At 37.3% G+C, this 26,511-nt stretch overlaps 2 protein-coding genes across 5 annotated transcripts; one reads left to right on the forward strand and one right to left on the reverse strand.

Moving 5' to 3' along the window:
* Positions 1-49: 49 nt before the first annotated feature.
* On the forward strand, positions 50-21,455 carry LOC101744117 (glutamyl aminopeptidase-like). Of its 4 annotated transcripts, XM_021347552.3 has the most exons (19): positions 50-248; positions 1,327-1,515; positions 3,355-3,719; positions 5,834-5,969; positions 6,105-6,381; positions 6,583-6,753; positions 6,954-7,051; positions 7,759-7,893; positions 8,947-9,113; positions 9,825-9,968; positions 11,087-11,172; positions 13,108-13,238; positions 14,418-14,618; positions 15,545-15,621; positions 16,119-16,276; positions 16,840-16,969; positions 17,757-17,979; positions 18,734-18,908; positions 21,329-21,455. In XM_021347552.3, the coding sequence occupies exons 2-18, from the start codon at positions 1,327-1,329 to the stop codon at positions 18,878-18,880; spliced, it is 2,835 nt and encodes a 944-aa protein (XP_021203227.1). In that variant the 5' UTR covers positions 50-248; the 3' UTR covers positions 18,881-18,908; positions 21,329-21,455. The 4 variants fall into 4 exon arrangements, with proteins under 4 accessions (XP_021203227.1, XP_004925570.1, XP_021203228.1 ...); XM_004925513.5 differs by lacking the exon at positions 21,329-21,455 and having other exon boundaries at positions 18,734-19,540; XM_021347553.3 differs by lacking the exons at positions 50-248; positions 1,327-1,515; positions 3,355-3,719 and adding an exon at positions 4,921-5,583.
* Positions 18,732-25,334, reverse strand: LOC101736708 (odorant receptor 94b). The gene is made up of 5 exons (XM_062671557.1): positions 24,285-25,334; positions 23,466-23,565; positions 23,290-23,394; positions 22,260-22,418; positions 18,732-19,686 (listed from the first exon to the last, which is right to left on the reverse strand). The coding sequence occupies exons 1-5, from the start codon at positions 24,953-24,955 to the stop codon at positions 19,639-19,641; spliced, it is 1,083 nt and encodes a 360-aa protein (XP_062527541.1). The 5' UTR covers positions 24,956-25,334; the 3' UTR covers positions 18,732-19,638.
* Between the last annotated feature and the right edge of the window lie 1,177 nt (positions 25,335-26,511).

The raw sequence follows: 26,511 nt of genomic DNA on the forward strand, positions 1-26,511 counted from the left end.
GGAGTGAAACTAAAATGTCGTAATAATGTTATCGTAATACAAACGCTTAGTCTTTAGTTGTTGATACAATACGCAAGGCGGTGGTCATACACGAACATAACAGCTCACTAAAAACTAAAACTAGCTTACCATTAAGCTAGTTAAAATTAAAACGTGAAGTGATTACTTACAGCCTATTCGCATTATTATAATTTTTTCGTGATACAATTTGAAAGTTTCCAAAAGTGAAAGGAGAGGGGGAGTGTAAGGTCGGTGAAATCGTTTTGTGTTTTTTTTTTTTACTTTTTTGATAACGTAATTAGATTCCTAATGATTTGTATATACATTAATTTTTAAATGCTTTTAATTGACAAACATACTTATTCCAAACTTAACAAAAAAAAAGAACTGTAAGAGAAGGAAAGTAATTAAACCTAAACAGAAGCAAATAATCGAATTCGTCATCCTACATTTTATTTCACTCACATAAAACACATAATACATATTTACTATTATATTTTCAATAGGTTCAGTTTAGAATGACTTAGATTTTTTTCTACTAATTTCTATATATTGATATTACTCAGCCAATTTTAAATTTTGTTCTAGTGAATTAGTTTTAACATCAGATACTGAAGATCGGTGATATGTTTCACAAAAATATACCTAAATATTATTACACATGAGGAATTCATGTTTTTATTATCTCTATAGTGAGTGACGTTTAATCTCGAATACTTGTAGTCGGAATCTTGTTTCTAGGGAACGTTGTTAATAACATAGGAACTTAATATGAACAGGAACATAACATATCATGTTTGTATACTTGTGGATATATTAGGGTATTCTAATAAAGGCCTCAAAATTAGAGAGCCCTAATACTGCTGCAAACAATTAAAAGATGTACTCAGAGATAATACTGTTACGCGCTGGGGTTCGGGATAAATAAAATTCCACCAAAGTACAACTACAAAAAACTGTCAACTGTTCAACACTTAGAACGCTTAAAACACACATTAGACACTTTAAAACTCTCAATTCGCTTCTTCCGCTTCGCTCCAGATGATCCGTTCGCTGTTTCGCTTCGAGTAGTTCCGACTGACTGCTGAACGCTTTTATAATCGATATCTCATCCCTAGAATTATCGAGAATATTCCACACATCTCTAGTATTGTTTCCGCAATCTGACAATAGATGGCGTTGTACTTCTCGAGCGTTCTAGGTGCTACTAGATCCTTCGATATTTATTCGACTATTCGGCGATAGGTGGCGTTACTCTTACCGGCGTAACAACACCATTAAAGCAGAATCTTTACCAATTTGATTTTCAAGTCGTTAATTTTTTAGATGTCTCCGAAACTCTCACAATGCTTATTTAGAAACAACATCATCATTCTTCTAGGGCTTTTGTCGTTTTCCTTAATAGCCCCAGCAATTACGTTGACGACTTTTGACAAAAGGTCCAAAACATGTGAAAGCGATGACTGCGTGCCCATGGCTGTCAGAGAAGAAACGAATTTGTCAAACGTAACTGAGGTATGTACAACGTAAATGTTACATATAATTTTGTCATTGAAAAGTGACTGGACTAAATGAACCTTGAATTTCAATTTATGCAGTTTCAACTTACGGAAACATTTAAAATTATGTAATAATTTTCCTCGTATTTAAATATGTTAACGATTTGTTTTAAAACTGGTCATTTTATGATCATAGAATAAATCTATCTGTTTATTATTAAAAAAACGGCCAGTACTGGCACATTAGTGTAAAAAAAAGGTGATTTAATTTATTTTGGTGTACAATGACACACACTCTTACTTTAGAACTTAATCACTCATTAATCTTATGCTTAAGTTAGATAATAACTACTTTATCATGCTAACTGGATTCGATTTTCGGTTAATCTCAACATTTTCGTAAAATAATTGTTTTTCGCAGGAATGGCACGCGTATATATAGGGCTTTAAGCGTAGTTGCGTGCTGACTTAATGGTGGCTGGAGCTGTTTTACCGCAGTATATTGGCAATAGTTATTGGCACTTATTGATTTGGCCATTATTATAAAAGGCTTGTTAAAAAGGTGTATTTTGTCATTACAAATGCAAAATTGCATGTCCTGGATATACCCGCTTATGTCTCGTATGAGCGTTTTCCGCACACAAGAAGTCCTACCTTAGTTTTTAGCGTGGAATGTTTTCTTATTTCTTGAAGGTCTAAATGCATTCTATTGGGATTTTTCAGCAACAATTATAATGACAAAATATCTTATAGATAATACAAAAAATACTTAAAATAATGGCCAAATCATTAATCTACCTACTTTTACGTTTTCTGCTATATTACTTAACAATAAGTGGCAATAACCATTGGCAATATAAACAGGTAAATAGGTAAAACACTTCGCTTTATTAAACCAGCACGACCCGTCATGACTTACGCGAGTGTGGTGTTCGCTCACGCGGTCTGCACACACGTAGACGCCCTTCAATCCCTACAAGCCCGGGAGGAACGTTGACCTACACAACGACCTGAGCCTCGAATCAATCCGGAAACACTTAAGTCAGCATCGGAACGGTACTTCTATAAGGCTCATAATAATCGCCTTATCGTTGCCGCCGCTGACTACTCCCCGAACCGTGATCATGCAGGAGCCAGTCACCGTTGACGCCCTAGACACGTCCTTATGGATCCATCCAATAACCCTTGCATTAGACGCCCTTAGATCTAACACCAGGAGTAAGGACCCCGGTAACCGTACTCGTCGAACTCGGCAAAGAGTGCAACCTAACCTAAAGATCAGCCCGCTGAGTTTCTCGCCGGATCTTCTCAACGGGTCGCGATTCTGATCCGGTAGTAGATTCATTCGCGATGCAGCTACTCTTGCGTTGTTAAGTTTCCTTTGGAGGCGCTCGGGTAGCTGTTAGTGAATCCCACCCATCCTAGTTGAGCCCTTGCTCGCCCACCTGCCCTGATAAAACTGGAAAGGCCTCCGGGCCACCAGTAATCTCTCAAACATAAAAAACCAGCACGTAACTACGCATCGAGACCCCTATCACGACTCTAAGTTATTCTAATTGAAATTAACAAGACTTTATTTTCTAAAACAAAGTTTTGTTTAAGTGTTGTTGTTCTCTTACGATAAATTATGATTATTGCTGACGGACAAGGTGATATGGTGATCATGCGAAAGTGATAATGCATCGAAACAGATAGTTGATAAAAAATGTCAGATTCAGGCGTAAATATTTGATTACAACATCTCGATGATTACAACTTATTTTCCATTTTAACAAAATGAATCCATAGCTACGTATTTTGTCTATTTGTTTCATGAATAGTTTTGTATTTTTCAAATTTTAATCTTCATTTTTAGAATGCAAATTACTACAGACTGCCTAACAACATCCTCCCTAAAAACTATAATCTGACATTGAAGCCGAACATGAAAGATAATATTTTCAAAGGCACAGTCAACATTGCAATAGAAGTACTGACATCTACGAATAAAATCACCATGCATGCTTATAAGTTAACTATTGAATCCGTGATTTTGAAAGATTCGAAGAACGTGGAAGTCTCAATATCAAGTATAAACATAAGTACCGATAAAAGAGAATTGCTCAGAATACACTTAAATGATCAAATACAGAGGGGAAAATACAATGTGGAAATTGTATTCCAAGGAAACATGGATAAGAAAATAATTGGGTTTTACTCAAGTTCTTTGAAAAACGGAGGGTGAGTAATTTTATCTCATTACCTTTATCAACATAATCAACATAATCTCAAGTGTCGACTGCCTGTAACTTGAAGTACCATTAGGAAATGAAACAGAAAAAATAAAATAAAAATAGAGTCCTTTTTTTTTAAATTAACGTTACGGATAACATTGGTGTGTGCAAATGTGAAAAAGTTCGATAAACCGTAGGCAATAAATGTTATCAATCAATCCGATTGTTATAATAAGTATGGAATTATTTATTTAGGATGCATTGAGCTTGCAGCTGTTTCAGTCGCAAAATTTAACTCTAATTAACTATGTAATTGAAAATACTTTTACGACTTAATCTTGATTAAAGTACGCCTTGAATTAAAATTAAACCATACCTAAATTAGTTTTATATCTAAAACTCGCGAAAAGTGAAGAAAATAATGAATTAGAGTTAATCTTGTAAAGCTTAAAGAATCTTATGTTTTCAATTTACAAACATTTTTAAGATAAACATATCTTTCTTTATGTCTACTTAATCGTTGTTATCCTAAGTGGATATATCGGCTACGTAAAGATTGGTAGGTAAGCGGGCCGGGCTTAGCCTTAGAACTTGCTAACACTAGCCCTAGTAAGAGCAGTAAGTACTTCGCTTAATTTATCACCGGATCAAAATCGCGACTCACTAAAAAGATTAGACAATTTACTTCTCTTGTAGATCACTCGTCTACTCGTAACAATGACTTGTAAAATAAATTAGCTTATTAAGGAAAACAAATTACTAGTAGTTTGCTCAATAATGCATGGAAATAATGATGCGTAATTTAATGAAATAAATAATCGCTTACGAAAATTGTTATCATAGAATATACAACCATGTCAATGATTATCATTTTCGAGGGACTTAAGTCACCGTCACCGTCGCCACCGCCCTCATGGACTAGAAGAGATTTCTTTGTTTTTTTTCTAAAAGTCTATTGATTTTTTGTAAATTCCCATCATTTTAATGGTATTACTATATTATTTTTATTTTGTTTCATTTATAATTTAATTTCAAGCCATTTTCATAATTTCATTGCACGTGATTTAATTTTTCATACCTACAACAAACCATAAAACATTAAGTTTTATAGTCAAAACCATTTGACTTTTATAACATAAGATTTGTAGTATGGGGTAAGTTCACTTGTCCTATAAAAATGCCCAAGCAATGTCACAGTGACAACTGACAACTAACATTGTCATTGTCACCGAAAACCGTGTCATAAACACTGTCTTATTTCTTACAAAAATTCGTGTGTCAGCTAATTTATCAATCTAAATACTAACGTAAAATAGTTTTTGTTAACACAAAGTAAAATGTAAAACTTACGCACAACTTTGTAATAAAAACTTTGACTCCTCATGTTGAACCACACTGATGCTTACTAGACTCCTTACACACAATTTAAGAAAACTTGCTAACTTATTGAAGAATAACGCTAAGCATAGTCATTTTCCTTCAAAACTAGTAACAGAATACTCTGAGACTAAAATGAAAGATTGTGATCGATTGACACCTTTGGTTTATCCAACGAACTACGACCTCGTATTAAAACCCGATCTCAAGACAGGCGTTTTCGAGGGAACAGTAAAAATTAATATAACTGTAAAGGCGGACCAGAAAAAAATTGCTTTACACTCTAAGTTTTTAAAAATTAAGGGCTTAACGTTAAATAGAGGCGATGAAGCTATATCCATATTAAAGTATTCTAGAGAAAAACAATCACAGCAACTAGTGGTACATTTTGAGAATGTATTGAATTCAGGAAACTATCAAATGAATATTGAGTTCAGTGGTGATTTGACTAGAAAAATTGTTGGTTTCTATCTTTCACATTTAAAGGATAATAGGTATATGTTAACAAACTACTTATTCTCAAGAATACATTATACAAATCAATTATAATATAACAAAGATATTCAATGTAAATTGTAGAGATGGGGCCATTCTCTGCAATATCATCTTAGAATTTTTTATATTAAATGTATATTCTTTTACATTATATGTAATTATAAATTCAATTCTATAAATTTTTCAATTTGACTAATTTTGAGTATTAAGAGTAACAAATAATTCACAATAATTTTTTTCTAATTTCAGAACAATGGTAGCCAGTAAATTTCAGCCAACATATGCTCGCCAAGCATTCCCTTGTTTTGATGAGCCAGATTTCAAAGCCACATATGATATTGCACTTGTTAAACCCGAAGGGTATGTGGCATTGTCAAACATGAATGTAAGTGTGTAAATCCATTTTTAGTTATTTATACCTAAATAGAGCAGAGTAAATAAAAACTGTGGGCGTTTTATGTGTTTTAATTTTTATTATTAAAAGAAGTGTTCTATCCATTCAAGCTTTGTGATTTTTCAGGAAATATCAGTGACACGGGACCCATCATCTGATTTAGAAACTGTCAAATTTGCGACCAGTGTCCCAATGTCGACATATCTGGCTTGTTTTGTTGTATGTGATTTTGGATATAAGGATGTTGAAATTAATACTTCTGGTATCGGAAATACTTTCAAACTTAGATCTTTTGCTCAAAAAAATGAACTTCATAAGATTGATTTTGCTCAAGACATTGGGAAGAGAGCTACTGAATTTTACATAAGATATTATGAAGTAGAATTTCCCTTGCCAAAATTAGGTAAAATATGTTTTATGATTAAAAATTATATTTAGGGTGCACTATTATTCAAAATATTGCCATTGATTATAATCAATAGGTCAGTTTCTGACTTTTGCAAAGTATGAGATGTTATGCATGATAAACATTTTTTTTATTTACACATGAGGATTATTGTTCACTTAGAAATTTATTTATCACACTGTTTACTATTTTTTTCAGATATGATTGCAATACCTGACTACATTTCTGGAGCCACTGAGCACTGGGGTCTTATAACATACAGAGAAACATCATTTCTGGTTGATGAGGCTACTGCTTCTGTTAAAAATAAGATCAGTATTGCTAATACTATAGCTCATGAACTGGCTCACATGTGGTTTGGAAATTTAGGTAAAACTACGGATTAGATTATTTTACAAAAGATGCTATTGATGTAGAATATATGGGCCTACGGTATAATAATTTTACCAATAAAAATAAAGGAACAATGTTATTATTATGATATCAAATATCATGTTCATCGGTCATTGTCCTGTGATAATTGCCCCAGTTTTCTGAATAAAATAAATATTTTTCAACTAATCTTGCAGTGACAATGAAATGGTGGGATGAAGTATGGCTAAATGAAGGTTTTGCTTCCTACATGCAAGTTAAATCATTGAATGCAATTGAACCATCGTGGGCCATGGTAAATAGTATTTTAATAATTAATAATTTTATTATAATGCAATTATATAGTTTCAAACACAAATTGATAATATCAAGAAATTGGTTTTATGTGATAGCCTGATTTGTAAATGATAGCCAATTTTTTTTAAATTCATTGATGTCTCTTTTTTCTTTTCCTACCTAAGCTGGTAGCCTTGAGAGGCTATTCCAGCGTAACCTTAACTAGTAGGTGAGCTCACGGGGCTCAAACCTGACGACGTTGCTAACACGAACCCTAGCAAGAGTCGTGCTTCGCAGAATCTACCACCGGATCGGAAACACGACCCACTGAGAATATCCGGCGAGAAACTCAGTGGGCTGTGTCTGAGAGTTAATTTACTCGTCGAGCCCTTTGTCGCAAGCGACGGATTCGACGAGAACGGTGACCGGTGCTTGAAGTACCTAGAAGCACCTTTAGTGGATCGATAGTTTTGGGCGACGTCGACTGCTTTTCATTTTTTCCGCAGGATCGGGAATGTTGATGTCTCCAATAATAGTTTGACGTATTGTAAGCTAGCACAGGTACTAATACTCTGCCTATTTCTGGTGCGAAGCAGTCACGCGTTTGGATTGGAAGTCTATCTAATTACACAACCCATTTTCGCATATTTTTAACTGTCACAAGTATATCAATATTCCGTTTTTTCGTATACATTAGTGAAAAAACTGATACCGTTTTATTTGCAGTTGGATCAATTCTTAACAAAAACTGTTCATCCTGTACTAGTGACTGATGCCAAACTTTCAAGTCATCCTATAGTACAAACTGTGTCTACACCCGATCAGATAACATCAATATTTGACACAATTTCTTACAATAAAGTAAGTATATTGTTACTAGGACCATGGATTGAAGTACGATTGGTTTAAAAAATATTAATTGCGCCCAGAAGTGTGGATAACTTTTATACTGTCACTGGAGATATTTTAAAGACTAGCCATTGATTTCAATTCTTATTTAGTGCAATGGTAATGTAGACATATCATCAACTTCAGTGTGGACTTGTCTACTAGTGGAAATATGTAGGTCTCTCAATTTTCACTACTAAACATGTACCTTTGCAGATTGTTGGAAGAAGAATTATTTGTTATTCTCGGTCATTGAGCTCAATGCAAAGTCAGGGTCAACTGCTAGTGCAGTCAGATGCCGTTAATTACCGTATGTAATACCGCTATTTGTCACGATAAAAGACCAATCTTGAGGATTTGCTCTGCAAGCCACTAAGGATTGGCGCACAGCTAACTCGATCTGGTCAGTCCACCATATGGATGACCCCCCACGTGATTCGGTTACTTCTTTGGATACTTTATAGCCTTTGCATATGAGCACACGGCCCGCCTGATGGCATGGTCAAGTTATTGGCAAGATAGAAATCTAGGGTAAAGTTTACAGGGTAAATTAAATTAAAGTCGTAATTGAAGTCGTCGTGGCCTAAAGGATAAGACGTCCGGTGCATTCGGATCTAACGATGCACCGATGTTCGAATCCCGCAGGCGGGTACCAAATTTTGTAATGAAATACGTAGTTCACAACTGTTCACGATTGCCTTCCATTATCGAGGAATAACATCTTATATTAAAAATAAAACCTGCAAAAAGTATAATTTGCGTAATTATCAGCGCCCTTTCTGCAGTAATGCGTTTCGGTTTGAAGGGCTGGGCAACCGTTGTACTGTATATATGGGGACGTAGACTCATATCTCAATGTAGGTGGCAGCATTTACGTTGGAGATGTCTATAGGTTCCGGTAATCATCCATTTAATCAATAAATTAGTAAAAAATATCGTAATTTCTACAATAACCACTGATTGTTTAACTGCAGACTACCGTTTTTGTTTTCTCTAAACCAAAACTATGAAACCATTAATTCACAGGGCGCATCCATATTAAGAATGCTCGAGGGTTTCATTGGCGAAGAAAACTTCCGTCGTGGCGTTTCAGATTACCTCAAGAAGTTTCAGTACGGTAATACAGTGACTCAAGATTTACTATCCTGTCTTGAAGTTTACTTTAAACAGGAAAATCCTGATTTAAGCCTGACGTAAGTTTAGATATGACAATATGAACCATCATAAATAAATAATAAATGTTTGTTTGGTTTCTGCTTAGCATTTTGCTATTGCCTACGAATGTATGGTCCATTTGGTGGATAGTGTCTCTCATGAACATCGGCATTCGTAGAATCATAATTATTGACACTGTATAGGGTAATGTGAGCGGCCAAGAAGTGATTTAAAACCAATCATTTCTGATGTCATAAAATTAAACTGAATACCTTAAGATTTCAGTTTTCAGTCATGGTTAGATTAAGGAATAGAGAAATAAGAAATAATTGAGCTGAGAGTGTTTTATGCTTGCCTAACTTCTATGATTGCTCTTGTTCTCCTTGGTTTGACGAGCATATGGGGTTCAATCTGAGAGAATTCCTAACATCTGCCCTAGCAAGAGCATTGCTTCTCTGTCGGAATTGCGACCCGCTGAAAAGATCCGGCAAGAAACTCAGTGGATTGTGGATTCCTCCGCGGATTAAGTTGCACGTTGAAATCTGTCCGGTGCTTTGAATGCCTCAAAGTACCGAAAGTGAATGGGCAGGATCAGAAATGGCATGTATACTCGTATTTATGGCTATTAATCTAATGTATAAGGGACATCTATCTAATTTCCCAAGGTGGTCTTGACATTGTGCCGTCAATGGACTCAAAGACTTAAGAATAATCGATCTTGATAAATAACGACCCAAATAACATTTTAGTCACATCATGGATACGTGGACACAACAAATGGGTTATCCACTACTCTACGTTGAACCGGGGAATGGAACAAACACATACGTTGTTACTCAAAAACGGTTTTTGCTCGATCCTGACGCAGAATACACGAACGATTCGAAGTTCAAGTAAGTTTTACTTAACAGAATCATTATGAAATAGAATTGGGTGTTTTAATTTTTCTTTTTTTAACTAAATCACCGATTTAAGTTGAGTATTTCCATAAAAGTTAATCGATTAAGTAAAACCGTATTGCTATTGGAATAGAAATGAAAAATGCTTAGTAAAATACGTTAATAGGCGTGTTTTTTGTTCTTGTGTATGAACTCAAACTATACGTAATAATCTTCAAAGTTTTTAAAATACATATATTGTCAATACATATATCTAACCTGTTGCAATCATATACAGGGTGTATTTGAACTTATATTGCTCATGAGGTTTTAGTTGCTTAAATAAATCTGACACGTTGTAAATGTAGGTAGGGAGTAGGTCGGTAGGCAGCGGCCTGGCTCTGCCCCTGGCATTGCTGAAGTCCATGGGCGACGGTAACCACTCACCATCGGGTGAGACGTATGCTTGTCTGCCTACAAGGGTAATAAAAAAAAAGTGCGTAATTACTGGTGCCACATGATCAAATGTTCCGGCTTGGGATTCATGACAGGCATGATTATAAAAACAATTGAGAATTAAACCTTCGACTGCCGTGCAGTTCACCGGTGCACTATGTGGCGCACTGAACTAATTATGTTGATTTCTCTCTTTGATCTTGTTAAGACGCCGGAATATCCAGTAGACTTTGGCAAAGATGAATCCGAAGATACTGAGAATTATCTATTTCTTAGAGACCTAAAAAACTAAAACATACATTAACCTACAAAAGAAGGCAATCCAGGTGCCTTAGTCACAGAAATGGACATATTTACTTCAGTGCGCCACGTAGGGCACCGGTGACCTATACGGCAGTCAGAGGGTTAAAGGTCACGTTTTAAGATGGACGTCTACTATATTCACGATATTTACTTCGAGGACCACTTGGTACCATTGTTGTGGTGAATTTTTTTTTTCCTACTTAATCTGTCAGCCTTGAGAGGCTGCATCGGCGTAACCGGTAAACACTAAGTATTAAAGCCTCTTTCGTTTTGACTGTTGACAGTGTCGAAACAACAGAGATATCGATCGATTTACTCGACTAATAAACTTTAAGGCGTGAATAAAATCGTTAATTGTGTTTGTGTGATCATAGTTACCGTTGGTACGTGCCGATAACTTACAAGACAAATAAAGGAAATTGCGGCAGAGTTATTTGGTTCCCCGATACGGTAGAGAGCGGTGAGTTATTATTTATTTATTATCAAATTAGTTTTACTAGGCTGCACTAAAAATATCGGGAATGGAATATTTCCACTGTTCCTGTCATATTAAAATCTTTTTAATTGAAAACTCCTTGGTTTTAAAAATCGAATACCATTTATTTATTTAAAAAAAGATTCTCGGTCTTGTCACGAGGTTTTGTCAAACTTGTTTAGTCGTTGAGAAAATGGAATTGACTCGAGAAAATTCAAGAGCGATGATTTATTATGACTTTCGAAGTGGTTTAACACAAAAACAGTGTGTTGACCGGATGATTTCTGCATTGGGTGATGAAGCCCCATCCAAGACCACAATTTATCGCTGGTTTGCTGAGTTTCAACGTGGACGTGTCAAGCTCAGTGATGATCCCCGTCAAGGTCGTCCAAAAACTGCAGTCACCCAAGAAAACGTTGATGCTGTGCATAAGATGATTGAGGAAGATCGACATGTGACATACCGCGAAATTCAGGCAACTTTAGACATTGGCATGAGTCAAATACAAATAATCTTGCATGAACAATTAGGTGTAAAAAAGTTGTTTTCCCGATGGATACCGCATTCGCTCTGTGAAGAGCAAAAAGCGGCTCGCGTTACTTGGTGCGTCAGAACTCTCGAAAGATTCCACGCAAGATCCTCAAATGCTGTATCAGGTGACGAATCCTGGATATACGCGTACGAACCCGAAACAAAAAACCAGTCACGAGTTTGGGTGTTCGAAAATGAGTTAAAGCCAACAAAAATTGTTCGTTCACGGAGTGTTGCAAAAAAAATGGTGGCCACGTTTGTCTCCAAAACCGGCCATGCTACGACTATTCCTCTTGAGGGACAAAGAACGGTTAATGCAGAATGGTATGCTAGCATTTGTTTGCTACAGGTCGTTTCTGAACTCCGTAAAGAGAACTGCAACCGCCGCATCATCCTCCATCACGACAATGCGAGTTCTCACACCGCGCACAGAACAAAAGAGTTTTTAGAGCAAGAAAACATAGAATTATTAGACCATCCGCCGTACAGCCTCGACCTAAGCCCTAATGATTTCTATACTTTCCCTAAAATAAAGAATAAATTGCGTGGACAGAGATTTTCATCACCTGAAGAAGCTGTAGACGCCTACAAAACGGCCATTTTGGAGACCCCAACTTCCGAATGGAATGGTTGCTTCAATGATTGGTTCCATCGTATGGAAAAATGTGTCAAATTTCGCGGAGAATACTTCAAAAAGCAATAAATACATTTTTAAATAGTAATGTTGTGTCACTTCGTTAATTCCCAAAATTTTCAGTGCCGCCCTCGTATCAATGATAGACGAGTTACTTAGCCTAGCCTCGTTATAAAACGTATTGTAAATCTTCATCTCATGTCTCGAGGTGTATGCAACATTATGAGTGGTATTGCGTCTTGTGACTTGTGAGCCCGCCCGGGTAGCTATTACCGCCCCGCCAATTTTTACCGCGAAACAATGATGAGTTTCAGTTTGAAAGGGTAGCCCTTATTACTATAAAAGTAAGTGTCATTTACGTTGTTTATGTCTTTGGGTTCCGTTAAACACTTAATATGAGGTGGGCCGTAAGCTCGTCCAGTCGTGTAATTAGAAAAAAACATTCACGGTGCAGTGGCGTTGCAACCTAACCTAAACATCTGCCAGCTTAGTTTCTCGCTGAATCTTCTCAGCGGGTCGCGATTCCGACACGGTAGTAGGTTCATTCGCGAAGCAGCTACTCTTGTGTTTATAGGTCTTCCTTGGAGGCGCTCGGGTAGCTGTTAGAAAATCCCGTCCCTCCTGGCTGTGCCCTTGCTCGTCCACCTGTCCTTGTGAAACTGGAAAGGTCTCCGGGCTCATAAATCCTTAATCATAAAAAAAAAAGATAAAGAATCTCTAAATAATTAAAAATAATTATCGTGTCTATTTTTCAGTAACACTGAATCTCGATGACAATATCAGATGGCTGAAAATTAATAACAATCAAATTGGTTATTATAGAGTTCATTATGCCGATGAGATGTGGCAAAATCTTATACTAGAGTTAAACGCTAAATCGAAAGAGGTAAATTGAAAACGTTTTTCTATGCATGCACGTGAAGACGTTTCACTTATCATTACTGTTTGTTCAAATAATGCAAGATGTTTCGCAATACGGACACTAATGCAGTTTTGTTATACAGCGTGTTGAAAAAACATTTTAATATGAGAATTTATATTTTAACATTTTAATTAAAAAAACATTTTAATATTTAAACATTTATTATAATGCGGTGAGCTAACACAGATTTTCTATTTATAAGTAGCCTTTGTACCCTAGACAATATATATGTTTCACTGAGTTGTCATGATGGTGGTTCATTATATAAAAAAATCAATGTTTTTATAACGCGTCCGTTTGTTGTGTCGGTAGAGTATTTTAAAAAAATTGTACAATTAAGAGTAATGTACAAATGATTTTGCATATTTGGTGTTCTTAACCGTAATTATCTAATATAGAGACTTTATTCGACATTATGTCATGCAACTATTTAGACACTACAGAAGCCGGAAGCTTTGCACGTGCAAGCTACATTAACTGACTTCCATTTCTTTAACCTTAATTTGAAATGAAGGTATACATACAATGCTGCCAAGAAACATCTAAAATGATGTGGTCTATCAACTTACAAGTAACTTACAAACATTATTTTGTCCTTAGATAGGCCGACTAGTTCACGACTGGTGTTTAGTGGTTATCGCAGCCCATAGAGACGGCATAAATGGCGTGAATTCATCAAATGTAGTTTAATATTCACAATAATTATTTTAGTAAATTTTACATGACTCTGACATGAATTTATTTTACTTAAATTACCTACTTTGAATTAATCTATACGAAATTTATCATTACCCAGTCTGATAATAGATGGCGCCAACAACATGATTTGTATAAAAAATTACAATACTTATTCAAAGTGTTTATGTTGATTATAAACACAATTTATTATTAATATTTGAGTATTTTGTATTTGTTATAAATTAAACATTAAAATCTTCTGTACATTTTCATTATCAAAACAGTGTTTATTAAATATTAAATATGGTAGAATAAATTTCATGTTACTAATAACAAATAAATAATAACATAGAATAAACTAAACTACAAATTATGTTAATTATGTTTATATAATGCCTACCGTTAATAATGGTGGTTTGTACCCATATACATATACGATACAATTTTTTATTCTCATATGTACAGTTAACAATATCAGATCGAGCGCATTTATTGGATGACGCGTTTGCTCTCGCCGAAGCCGGCTCGTTGCCTTACAATATAGCGTTGGATCTCACAACGTATCTCACTGTGGAGGATGATGAAATACCTTGGACGACCGCCGTATCAATATTCGGAGGCTTAGCCAGAAGATTGCTGAACACACCAGCGTACGATGACCTTAAGGTAAGTTATATTTAAAAAAATGTGTTGTACACGAAAATACTTTTGTTTTAATTTTATATCTGTATGGTGGGTACCCGATTTAATAGTTATGACCTATCTTTTAGGCCTGAAGTCGTGGCCTAAAAGATAAGAGGCTCAGTGTACTCGTATCGAACGATGCGACCGGGCCGATGTTCCAATCCCGCCTTCAAGTACCGATCGTTCTCACTAAATACCATCCATGTATTTGGATGAATGACTTTCACCATGCAGGAACAACGACGTGTAAAATAAAAATTAAATCCGCAACAGATTGTAATTTGCGTAATCGCTGTACCGTTGAGAGACTTCGAGCTCATGTGTTTGTTTGCCTACGTTTGCTGCACGCTGTTCCAACTCCATACAAATTTGAGTTAACTTTTACGCTATCGAGAACGTTAAAAACACGCACTAAGCACACAGGTCTTTCTTTTTATTGCTTCGATGGGTGGACGAACTCATAGCCCACCTGGTGTTAAGCGGCTACCATCGCTACCCACCTTGCGATATAAGTTCTAAAGTCTCAAGCACAGCTACAACGGCCGTCCTACCCTTCAAACCGAAACGCATCACTGCTTCACGGCAGAAATAGGTAGGGTGGTGGTACCTACCCGCGCGGACTCACAAGAGGTCCTACCACCAGTACTTACGCAAATTATAATTATGCGGGTTTGATTTTTAGTACACGATGTTATTCCTTGACCGTGGAAGTCAATCGTGAACGTTTATTGAGTACGTAATTTATTACAAAAATTGGTACCCGCTTGGGATTCGAACACCGATGCATCGCTCAGCACGAATGCACCGGACGTCTTATCCTTTAGGCCACGACGACTTCAAAAGACGACTTTGGTCTCACTAAGTTGATAAATTAAATGTTAAAGAAACCAAACACGATTCTTTCGCAGAGCTATATCCATGGTCTAGTGAAACCTGTATACGAGAAACAAAGTTGGGAAAAGGTTAATATTGGAGTTATTGAAAGGTAAGATGTTCTTTAATGAAACCCTCGTTGGGTACAACCCAGTACTGAAGGCGTATTGCGAATCCGCGCGGCTAGGTGCCATACTGCTACATCTGTCACGAAGCAGTCCTGCTTTCCTGTTTGATAGGTGGGACCCATCGTTAAACAAGCTCATATTTCAAGATGCGCACCTTGAAATATGAGCCTGAAATATGAAGTAGGACTGCTTCAAGTGGAAATAATTTTGTGATATATAATATAACTCGTCTGGCTGTAAATACTGTTACATAAAAAACTTTTTTTTTCAACTTTTTTATTTTGAATTTGTAACGCGTATATTATTTTAAAAACTTCTTTCGATTTTGCGTCATTCCACATATTCAAGATAAGCTTACATAAAAACTAATTACGAACAATTATATTCGGACTGTCAGTCTACCGTGTAATGTCACTCGCTTAGTGGAAGATGTTCCCTTTGTCGCTAAAAAACGGTATTTTAATGGAAGCATGTTTTATAGGCTACTTCGAGCAAGGATACTAACTCTAGCAACTCGTTACCAATTGCCAGACGCCGAAGATAAAGTAAGAAATTTGTTCTTGAGTTGGCTGAACGGTCACGGTACTCCCGATGCCGTTGTGATCGAACCAGATTTGCGGGACTTTGTTTATTATTATGGTAAATATTTGCCATTAACATATTATGATAGTACTAGTTCTAACTAAACGAAGCATTGTACTTTAAACTAAAGAGATCTTCCACTTGAATCACACTTATAATATAGTGTCATTTTTATTATGCAACGATATGAATTTCGATAAAGAGAAATAGTTTATTTTTGTTACGTTGTATACTAGATTGCACTATACGGAGCGTAAGTTTTAGAATGTTCGTATTTCGTGAACCCGCAATGTAAAATGAGGTCATCTTCCGCGTTGTAAGAGGTCGTCGACCTGGCGTATTAGCAGATTCTTATTTATGTTACATTTCGTGCATAAATAATATTTGACATCGGTAAGGTCAGATCTATTGTTTGAAAATGTTGCTTTAAACAGTTTAGTCTTAGTGTGTAGTTTATTATATTCTCGAAATCCTTGAGCTTTAGAGACATGTATTCACAACAGTTTTTTTTCTGTAGTATCTATGTACTATTAGAATAGTAACGGAAGAATTTTGTTCAAAACGAAGCTATCAATTGTCTCGTTGAATGCAAGAAAAATCAATAATTTATGATATTACAGGAATGAGATCGGCCACTCAGCAAGAATGGGATAAGTTGTGGGAGATCTATTTAAAAGAGACGGACGTTCTCGAAGCCACGAAAATTCGAAGCGCCCTATCGGCGTCTCGTGACGCGAACATCTTAAAAAGGTCCGTAGTATTTATTTACGAATTAGTAAACACAAATCGTGTATGCAAATATAGGATATAATCTGTATTGTCAGTAGTAACTCAAAATTCTCAAAAAGCGTCTTTAAAAGCAGTAGGTAACGGCTTGGCTCTGTCCCTGGCATTGCTGAAGTCCATTGGCGACGGTAACCACTCACCATCAGGTGGGCCGAATGCTCGTCTGTCTACAAGGGCAATAAAAAAAAAGAAAAAAAAATTGGAAATAATATATTAGTGTACCGATGATCTTATGCCAATAAATAAGGTAGACGAGAGATAGTGTACTAACTTCAAAAACATTAATGGTATTACCAGAAAATTCAGGTTATTTACAATTTAGAATAAAACCAAATTGAAAATAGTAGGTTTTTTTTGTAATTTTTTTTACTTGTTCCCTGGTAGCCTAAGAGGCTATTTCAGCCACGCCCGGACGAGTAGGTGAGCTCACGGGCTCAACCTGGGAGAAATGCTAACACTAACCCTAGCAGTGCTTCGAATCTAGCATCGGATCGGAATCGCGACCCACTATCTTCTCAGTGGGTCGCGATTCGCGAAAGGGTATAGGAAGTACTTGGGAGGGAGAAGTTACCAGACAGACCGAATACTACTACTACGAATAAGGGCACAAGTTAGATGATTTGAATTCATTAATTGAGTCAATATTGTAGCAACAGCTAGAGGTGACCTTGCATGAATGTCCGAAAGATGTGTAGTGTAGTGTCGTTCTGTGAACCTTTAACGTTTTATTATTATGTTATCGTAATTACAGATACTTGGAGCTGTCTTGGGACGAAGCGAACATTCGGAGCCAGGATTACTTAAACGTTTTAGCGGACGTCAGCGACAACCCTACCGGCACCGGTCTGGTTTGGGACGACGTGAGGACGCGATGGCCCCAGCTAGTCGACCGATTCACGTTGAACAGCCGTTACTTGGGCGGCCTCATTACCAGCATCACGAAATCATTTAGCACACAGCAAAAACTAAACGAGGTGAGTTAACGATTAGATTTAAAAAGTTTTTTTTGACGTGACAACGTCTTATAATTCGATAGAGCCGGCTGCACGCAATAAAAAACATGACTCATTGAGGAGTTCCATTTAAGGCTTGAAGTGCAAGCGAGAACGCGCAACGAGCGACAAAGAGGCACAATCGGCCTCCGCGTTCGGCAGCGTTCGACATCTGTCTCTCTCCTACTTGAGTGAGCGATGCATCCGCGTGGACAGCTGCTATACAATAATACATTTACATGTTTTCGTCAAGTATGAAGTTCAGTTAAAAGTGAATGTGGTGTCAATTGTCCATACAAAATATCTATCAAACAAGTAAAATTAAAATTTTCTTTTGAAAAATGAAACCATTCCATCAGTATTTTCTTATGACGTTGTCACGTTCAACTATCGTCAGTAAACCGACTTTACAGACAACCGATTTTTTTTTCGGTCTACGTCGTCGTAAACAAGACGTGCGATAAGAATGTTCGTACTTTTTTTTATGGCTTAGATGGGTGGATGAGCTCACAGCCCAACTGGTGTTAAGTGGTTACTGGACCATCTACAACGTAAATGCGCCACCCACCTTGAGATATAAGTTCTAAAGTCTCAAGTGTAGCTACAACGGCTGCCCCACCCTTCAAACCGAAACGCGTTACTGCTTCACGGCGGAAATAGGCGGGGTACATACCCGCTCGGACTCACAAGTGGTCCTACCACCGGTAACAAAAGTCTCGTTTGTCACTTTTGACAGATGGAAGCATTCTTCGCTCAATATCCAGAAGCTGGTGCTGGCGAGGCCTCAAGAAAACGTGCTCTAGAAACAGTTCACAACAACATCAAGTGGTCTCAGAAGCACCGAGCGTCTGTCGCAGCCTGGCTGGAGAAACGTCGTTCTTGAAATGTTTTCATCTTAATGCATCTCTATTGTAAGCGATCTACTTCAAAACTCATTCTTCTTCTCAGTCGTTTAGAGTTGCCTTTATTTGGTCGGTCGATCGTAACGGTGATCTGATGCACTAAAACTCATAACTCATAGTCATTTCACTAAATGGCTATATTTCATGACAGTATACCTATACAATATTTTTGAATGTCGAAAAACAAATAACGAATGTATTGACATAACATAATATATTTTAAATTTATTTCATTACGGCGTATCGTGATGATATGTTTTGTGAAGCAGCAATCTATAGCGAAGGCAGAAGCTACCCCGGGGCAATAACCTTAGTTTTAGTTGCATCACATTGCGTGCTATCCGAAAAATAGACAAACAAAAAATTTTGATTAAGTTTTTTTCTTGTACACTTTTATTCATTATAAAAAAACGCTTTCTTTACATACCTGGTCTGAAAAATAATCTTAAACTCTATATAAATTACGACAAAAATAGAAACGCTCGTGCATGAATTGAATTATACTATTCACCATAACTTTAATCAATTTTGATTTTTTTCACATAACTTGACAACAACAACAACAACAACAAGAAACAAGAAAGTTGAGTCGTAGATTTATTATGTACGAAAAACAAATATATTGTGTATATATTTTTTAATAGTGTTTTATTAGTCCAGAATCTACAAAAATATTCTAAACAACTAAAGATGAACTACATTTTACTTCAAATTTCACGTATAATTTTTTTGACGCTAATTATTTCTGTCCGAAAACAGCATATACGCTGTAAGCAGCTCGTACTATCTGCAAAATAAAGATGAACATTTAGAATTATACAAAATAGCATCATTGATTTTCTATTATTCTATTATAGCATTAGCAATTTAAGTGTCCGATCTAAAACTATGTAAGACAGCTAAACCTAACTCGGCAAAAATAACTCGGTTTCGAGTTTCGATTTCCGGAGTTCTAACAGCCCACTGAGTTTCTCGCCGGACTATCTCAGTGGGTCGCGATTCAGATTTGGTAGTAGATTCAGCAAAGCACTGCTCTTGCTAGGGTAGATGTTACCAAAGTCCTAGGCTGAGCCCCGTAAGCACGCCTACACGTCCGGTGAAGCATAACATCCCAAGATTACTAGCAATAAGTAGGAAAAAAGAAGTGGTTCTAAGAAAATACTTAACTCCTGTTTACAAGCCAATTTCATGACGAAGTACGACATAGCGGCATGCAATAAATTAGAATTTCGAGAAAAACATAAATAGGCTTGATTACTTTCTCTTAATAATTGTTTACTTCTGAGTCTATTCATAGCCCAAATAGGGAGAAAAATTTCAACCTATTTAATTTGTCATAACAACGCTATTGAGAAGATTAAATTAAAAATAAAATGAACAAATGTTCAATACGAGAGTAACACTATTTTTTTAGAGCAAATAAATAGAACCATCATAATTCAAAGAGATAATAGCGTCTGCTTATTATTCGTTTTTTAAAGTACCTGGATGACAAATTTATTAAAATTTATTTTCTATTTTTAGTTGGATTTGCTATAAAAGCGTATTTTGTTAGTTTTTTTAAACTATAATTTATTTTTCATTTTTTAGTTGAATTTAATTTTTTTTAATTTTTTTTCCAATTTTTTTTAAATTTGAATTGTCATCGGTCCTTAAGAAGTATACCAAATTTCGAGTTAATCCTACGTTTTGAAGGGGGTCAAAATCATGTTCAAAGATTCCGTTACATACTAACATACATAAGTCTGAAGCTAATAAAAGCGTATTAAAAAAGGCTGTCTGCCATCTGCCGGAAACGTGCTATGAGCTTCTTGGGATATATCATGCGGTCTCCCTGACATGAATTAGAGAAGTTCATGATTTCGGGTCGCATAGAGTGCAAGCGCGCTGTGGGCAGACCGCCAGCCAGACGGTCAGATCTGGTTAAGGAAGCGGTTGGTGGTAGTCTATACCATGCGGTCCATGCCACCCATGATCGAACGCTATGGAGGAAAATCAAATGTGGTCGCGATCCTCAGCAGTGAGGGAACGATGAAAAAGAAGAAGAGGGCCTTTCCTTCTGAATAATTGTCAACAAAAGTGAAAATAGGACAGAACGTGGGGAAAAAGATTACTGTGTCATTACGTGGACGGATTGGCTACCTTGTCACGATTGTCGTGAATAAAGGGTCGCTTCTAAGCAATATACTATAACAATATTTGGTTGGCAACTGTTTTGGAAAGAGTTCGCGAGCAGCGTCTTGCAGTAGGATCCTCCTTCACCAAGACAACGCGTGAGAAAACTTGACCAGAAGTACAATCGATTTTTTGAAATCTCCTGAATTAATACTGTGAACTCATCTGCCATATAGCCCTGACCTTGCGTCTTGCGATGTCTTATTTATTACCGAAAACCAAAGATTAGCTTAGTGTTTAGATTCCAATTTCAGGTCACTGAAAAAGAGGTGGCAGAGTTTGAAGAGGCTGCGGAGTACTCTCCCTAAAGAAGTAGCTACACTGCTTTATCAGTGGTTTTATCGTATGCAACAATAAATGATAAATTTCAAAGATTTTCAATATCTCCATTTTAATTGTTTTTTAAATGTTTTTAACTCATCTTTCTTCAACAGCGTGTACATCATCAGTGGATAAAGCGATGTTTTTATATTTGGTAATTAAAGTTAGGTAATTAAAGTTGGGGCAGAAAGATTTTTGAGTGGAGACCACGTACTCGCAAGCGCAGTATGGGACGGCCACCTACCAGATGGACCGACGACCTGAAAATCGCTGGGTCACGTTGGATGCAGGTGACAACAGACCGGCCGCACTGGACATCAGTTGGAGAAGCCTATGTTCTTTTTATATATTTTTTTATTGCCCTTGTAGGCAGACGAGCATACGGCCCGCCTGATGGTGAGTGGTTACCGTCGCCCATGGACTTCAGCAATGCCAGGGGCAGAGCCAAGCTGCGGCCTACCGCTTAATACTCTCCACAAACCTCGTTTGAAGAAGGACATGTCCTAGCGCTCGGGAAACCGTGGAGGGGAGCTCATTCCATAGCCGGATGGTGCGTGGCAAGAAAAACCTCTGGAAACGCACTGTCGATGAACGCAGCGGTTCCAGATAATATGGACGAACTCTGCTCCGATGGCGAGAGGTGCAATGATAAAAATGAGATGAGGAGATCATCTCAAACAATTCCTCAGAGCAGCAGTGGATAGTAGACAGGCTAAGATGATGATGATGATGAATTAAAGTTAATTAAAGGGGAAAGTGGAAAAACATCTTAAGATTGAAGCTCATGGGTGATGGTGGTCACGACCCTCAGACATGAGGAACACGACTCGAGGAGGAGGAGATCCATGACCATAGTACACATACCTGTATAAAAGAAGGCAAGTCCAGAGAGTTGAAGGGGCCAGCATGTAAGCGGTGGGGTCGCATCATTCCCGCTCCTAATATCACAAGCTCTCGACGAATCTTGGGACTGAGAACCCAAATGGCAGCGGCAAACGGACCTTCGCCCATGTTCACTGAACTCTATATGTAACATATTATCGCATTATATTTATGAATAACGTATATATAGATTTTGCAATGAAAAGTAAACCCGTAAAAAATGTTTGACGTTGAATTTACATAAATACTGCATAATTTATATGCATTCGCTTTGTGATATCAATGGGTACTTAACATCAGGTGGCCGTGAGCTCGTTCATCTTTCTATGCAATAAAAATACCTATTTAGGGATACTATTATCTACATCTAGATCTATTACTAGGGTCCTAGACTAAAAACTTGATTTATCTAAAAAGTATTAGCCTAGCAAAAATTAAAGAGAATATACATATTTTATTGCACACCAAAACACAATTAACATTTAAAAACAGTCAATAGGCAGGTAAGTAGAGTTGTATAATAGGCGGTCTTATCGCTAAAAGCTATCTCTGCCAAAGAAGGAACCGTTTTATCTACCTACAAAAATTCTGAAAAACATACAGCATACGGGATATTGAGGTGTACTATTATTAACATAGCATAGTGTGTGTGTGTGTGTGTGTGTGTGTGTGTGTGTGTGTGTGTGCGTGTGTGCGTGCGCGCGTGTGTGTGTGTGTGTGTGTGTGTGCGGGGGTGTGTGTGTGTGTGTGCGTGCGTGTCTGTGTGAGCGTTTGTGTGTATGTATATACATGTAGGTATATTATACACAAGGTATTTAGGCATCTGTTCAGTTGTTATAATTTTTCTGTTTTGAATTGCAATCCAGATTGTTATATTAAATATTTAAACTTATAATTTCTATGGTTGCAATTTGCTTTGTGCATCAATAAAGAGAAAAAACAATATCGACTTTGAACAAATTAAATTGAAAAAATTAATGAAGCTTAAACAACAATTTTACTAATTATTCACCTCATTGTAAACTGAGTCGCCGTATTTGCAATACAAAAACAATTGCGTCAGGGTACCGCACATATATTGCAGTAAGTTTACAAGCTGTGTAATACTCATATCCTCCTGAAAACACCGAAGAAAATTTTATTCAATCCGTACCTACTGTATGGGAAAGATTACGACAATTCACTCACCGTTTTCAATCGAACCGCCACCGAACATAAAGTCAGAGTAGCCAAAAAAAAGTATACACCCAGGATATGTTTTATCAACCTGTCAAGTTCTTCTATTAGCCTATAAATAAATTCAGATTAGTTAATCGATAAAGGTTTTTATTGAAAGTGCTTATAGCTCATCTGGTGTTATGTGGTTACCTGGGCCCATATATGTTCATCACAACGTGAGAGCCTTTTTGTATTGCTACGTTGGGTTGACGAGTTCATGGCCCACATGATGTTAAGTGGTCACCGGAGCCCATAGATATCAACCACGTTAATGCCGCCATCGATCTTAGACATGAATTCTAAGTCTCAGTTTTTACAGTATAACGGCTGCCCCACTTTTCAATCCGAAACGCTTTACTGTTTCACGGCAGTAATAGGCAGGGAGGTGGTACCTACCTTGGACTCACAAGACGCCCTACCACCAGTACAACCTGCCTTGAGATATGAGGTCGAAATCTGTACTGTACTGCTTAACGTTTGCCTCACGCTTCAAACTGGATCGTGTCGCTGCTTCGTTTCAAATATGGTTAGATAATACCCAACCGACGGACATACAACGTGTTCTAGCAACAGCACTTTCGCAAATTTATAAGATTTTTTATTTATTTTGTACACCATATTAGTTTTTCTTTGTAGTAGGTACGTAAGCCGTTGAGCACACACTCACTTTGAATACTGGTATAGCAGGAACGATTGTTACGAGTGCTCCGGGCGTATTTTAGACAAAGACGACGATCATGCGATTTTATGCGATACAAAATTAAAAAAGATTCCCTATTATATACTCACTGCACTAGTAAAACGTGGATGCCATGACAAAACACAATTCTGTAGTGAGCTCGAACCTCTGTCGATTTAAGAAGTCTGCATATTCTCCCTTTTCCACCGATACGTTCGCTGCGATAGCGGAGTAAATAAAATTGACCACAAGCGAATATCATTAATCCCACGCAAGTCAAATCAAAAGCCACGTGTACGAATACACAGTAAATACATGCAACTGTTTCAAACGAAACCATGATCAGGTATCCAGTGACACTAAACTCATCCAACGGTGTCCAGGCAGGTAAGATGTGTGGGTACGCAATATTCAAGTCTCCACGAAATTGACGAAAAATGTATTCAACGAATGGCGATAGAACGTAAATTACCAAAGTCGAAGCGTACATCTTTATTAAAATCGAAGACGTTCTCTTAAACTTATCCGTGTATTTCGTAATAAATGTAACTATTTCATTATCGTCATTGTCATTGTCGGAATCGTAGCTTAATGGTCCAGGATCTAAATGACGGTTTTCCAAGATGGATACTTGGTTTAAAAGGAATCGCCAACGTTGGTGGTATACACGAAGAATGACTAACTTCATGACACCCATTCCACAAAATGATAAGATGCTGAAACATTCAAATAACTTCTCCTGGTCGCCTTTGGACCAATACAGCTCCATTACTTGTAACATGTAGGTTACAATGAAACAGAATATAGCGACTTTCGCTATGTAGTGGGTGTGACAGTTGGTTTCGTTAAAGCGAAGACCGCAGTGTAAAATGTGGCTGTTTATTAAAAATCGGACATTTTCGGATTTACCATTTGCTCTTGGCTCTTCTTGGCTACCTCTTAAGCTTTTTCGAAACTGAAAAAATTAAATATCACTTTTTATCTTTTCGTTAATTCAAAAAACGGCAAATTCTGTCACATAACTGGCACAAAGACTTAGAAACAAACAGGTGATCGGATTCTTTTGGTACCTACCTGAGACATCTCCGAGTAACTTATGTTTATAATAGAATAGAAACAATGAGTAAGACTCAGCTTTATTTCCAACGATAAGTATTGGGTTTCTGACTATATTCCTCTGTATTTATTGCCATTCAATTTACTTTCATGTCGCAGTAAAACTTCAAAATTAATTCTCGATTTGAAAAATCTTTTATTAATTTTTATAGTGAGGGGTAGATCTCAGGGGTATTTAAAACTATGGGTTAGTCACCAATATCGACTTTCGAATTTTAATCTTCCTTTATCACAAACAATTTCAATTTTACACAATAATTACATTTAGACGCGGGCGCACGCTATTCACACTCAAAACGGAAGCGCCCGGAACATAGATTATACACTGTTGAAAAGATTGACATAGATGCTAACTATGTATAGCGAGCGGGCATACGGCCGCGAGAGTGACGTACCGGTCGGTTTGCTACATACTCCCCCTCTAGTCCTGGAGGACGCCCTCGCTCCTGGACTAGCATCTCATTACTACTGGGCTGAGGGACAGGCGCAAGACCAACCATACCACCAGCTGCGGGAGAAAGACGTGGAGCTTCAGCACATGGTTCAGCATGCCGTGTCGTCATATGCCCTGGAACTCGAGAATCTGTTTTAACATTATTTGGGGGACGACCACGTTTCTTTTTAGGCATCACCGGCCGCGGAAGAGCATCACTCTGATTCTCACGGTATAGAGTGAGATCGTTCACATGATATTTCCCTAAAACTTCATCAGGTTTGTCAACATGCTCGACGTGGTAAGTAGTAGGGCTGACCTTTTTAACGATGCGATACGGACCATCGCGTTTTGGAACAAACTTAGAAGTAAGGCTCTTAGCGCTCTTACTGAGGACGTGTGATTTGATGAGAACCATGTCACCTTCGTTGAATGTTTCAATGGGCCGTCTCGAACGATCAGCATACCCTTTAGCTTTATCTTGAAGCGTCTCTACACGTTCGCGCACCGCTGAAAAGGAGTTAACAAATTTCCTGAGATAGGGAGTTATTTGGGGAACAAAGTTATCTTTGTCTAGAACAGCACGAAGGTCATGGGTGACTTCTGTGGGGGACCTCATCTCTCTGCCAAATGATAAGTAAGCAGGTGACATACCTGTGGTGCGACATTTAGCGTTATTAAGAGCGAACCGAATCACTGGTAACATGTTTGGCCAGGAAGTGTGGTCATATTCCACGAGTTGTGCTAATAAAGTCTTAAGATCTCTGTTTTTACGTTCGGCGGGGTTT

The sequence above is a fragment of the Bombyx mori genome, chromosome 12 (genome assembly GCF_030269925.1).
Source record: "Bombyx mori chromosome 12, ASM3026992v2".
Lineage (NCBI taxonomy): Eukaryota > Metazoa > Arthropoda > Insecta > Lepidoptera > Bombycidae > Bombyx > Bombyx mori.

Excerpts from the sequence above, each read along its gene's own strand:
- LOC101736708 (XM_062671557.1), bottom strand. The coding sequence starts at position 24,955 with ATGTTACAAGTAATGGAGCTGTATTGGTCCAAAGGCGACCAGGAGAAG. Across the intron at positions 23,566-24,284 it reads ATCCACGTTTTACTAGTGCA|GCTAATAGAAGAACTTGACA; the intron begins GTGAGTATATAA and ends ATTTATTTATAG. Across the intron at positions 23,395-23,465 it reads TGGCGGTTCGATTGAAAACG|GAGGATATGAGTATTACACA; the intron begins GTGAGTGAATTG and ends CGGTGTTTTCAG.
- LOC101744117 (XM_021347552.3), top strand. The coding sequence starts at position 1,327 with ATGTCTCCGAAACTCTCACAATGCTTATTTAGAAACAACATCATCATT. Across the intron at positions 1,516-3,354 it reads ATTTGTCAAACGTAACTGAG|AATGCAAATTACTACAGACT; the intron begins GTATGTACAACG and ends CTTCATTTTTAG. Across the intron at positions 11,173-13,107 it reads CCCCGATACGGTAGAGAGCG|TAACACTGAATCTCGATGAC; the intron begins GTGAGTTATTAT and ends TCTATTTTTCAG.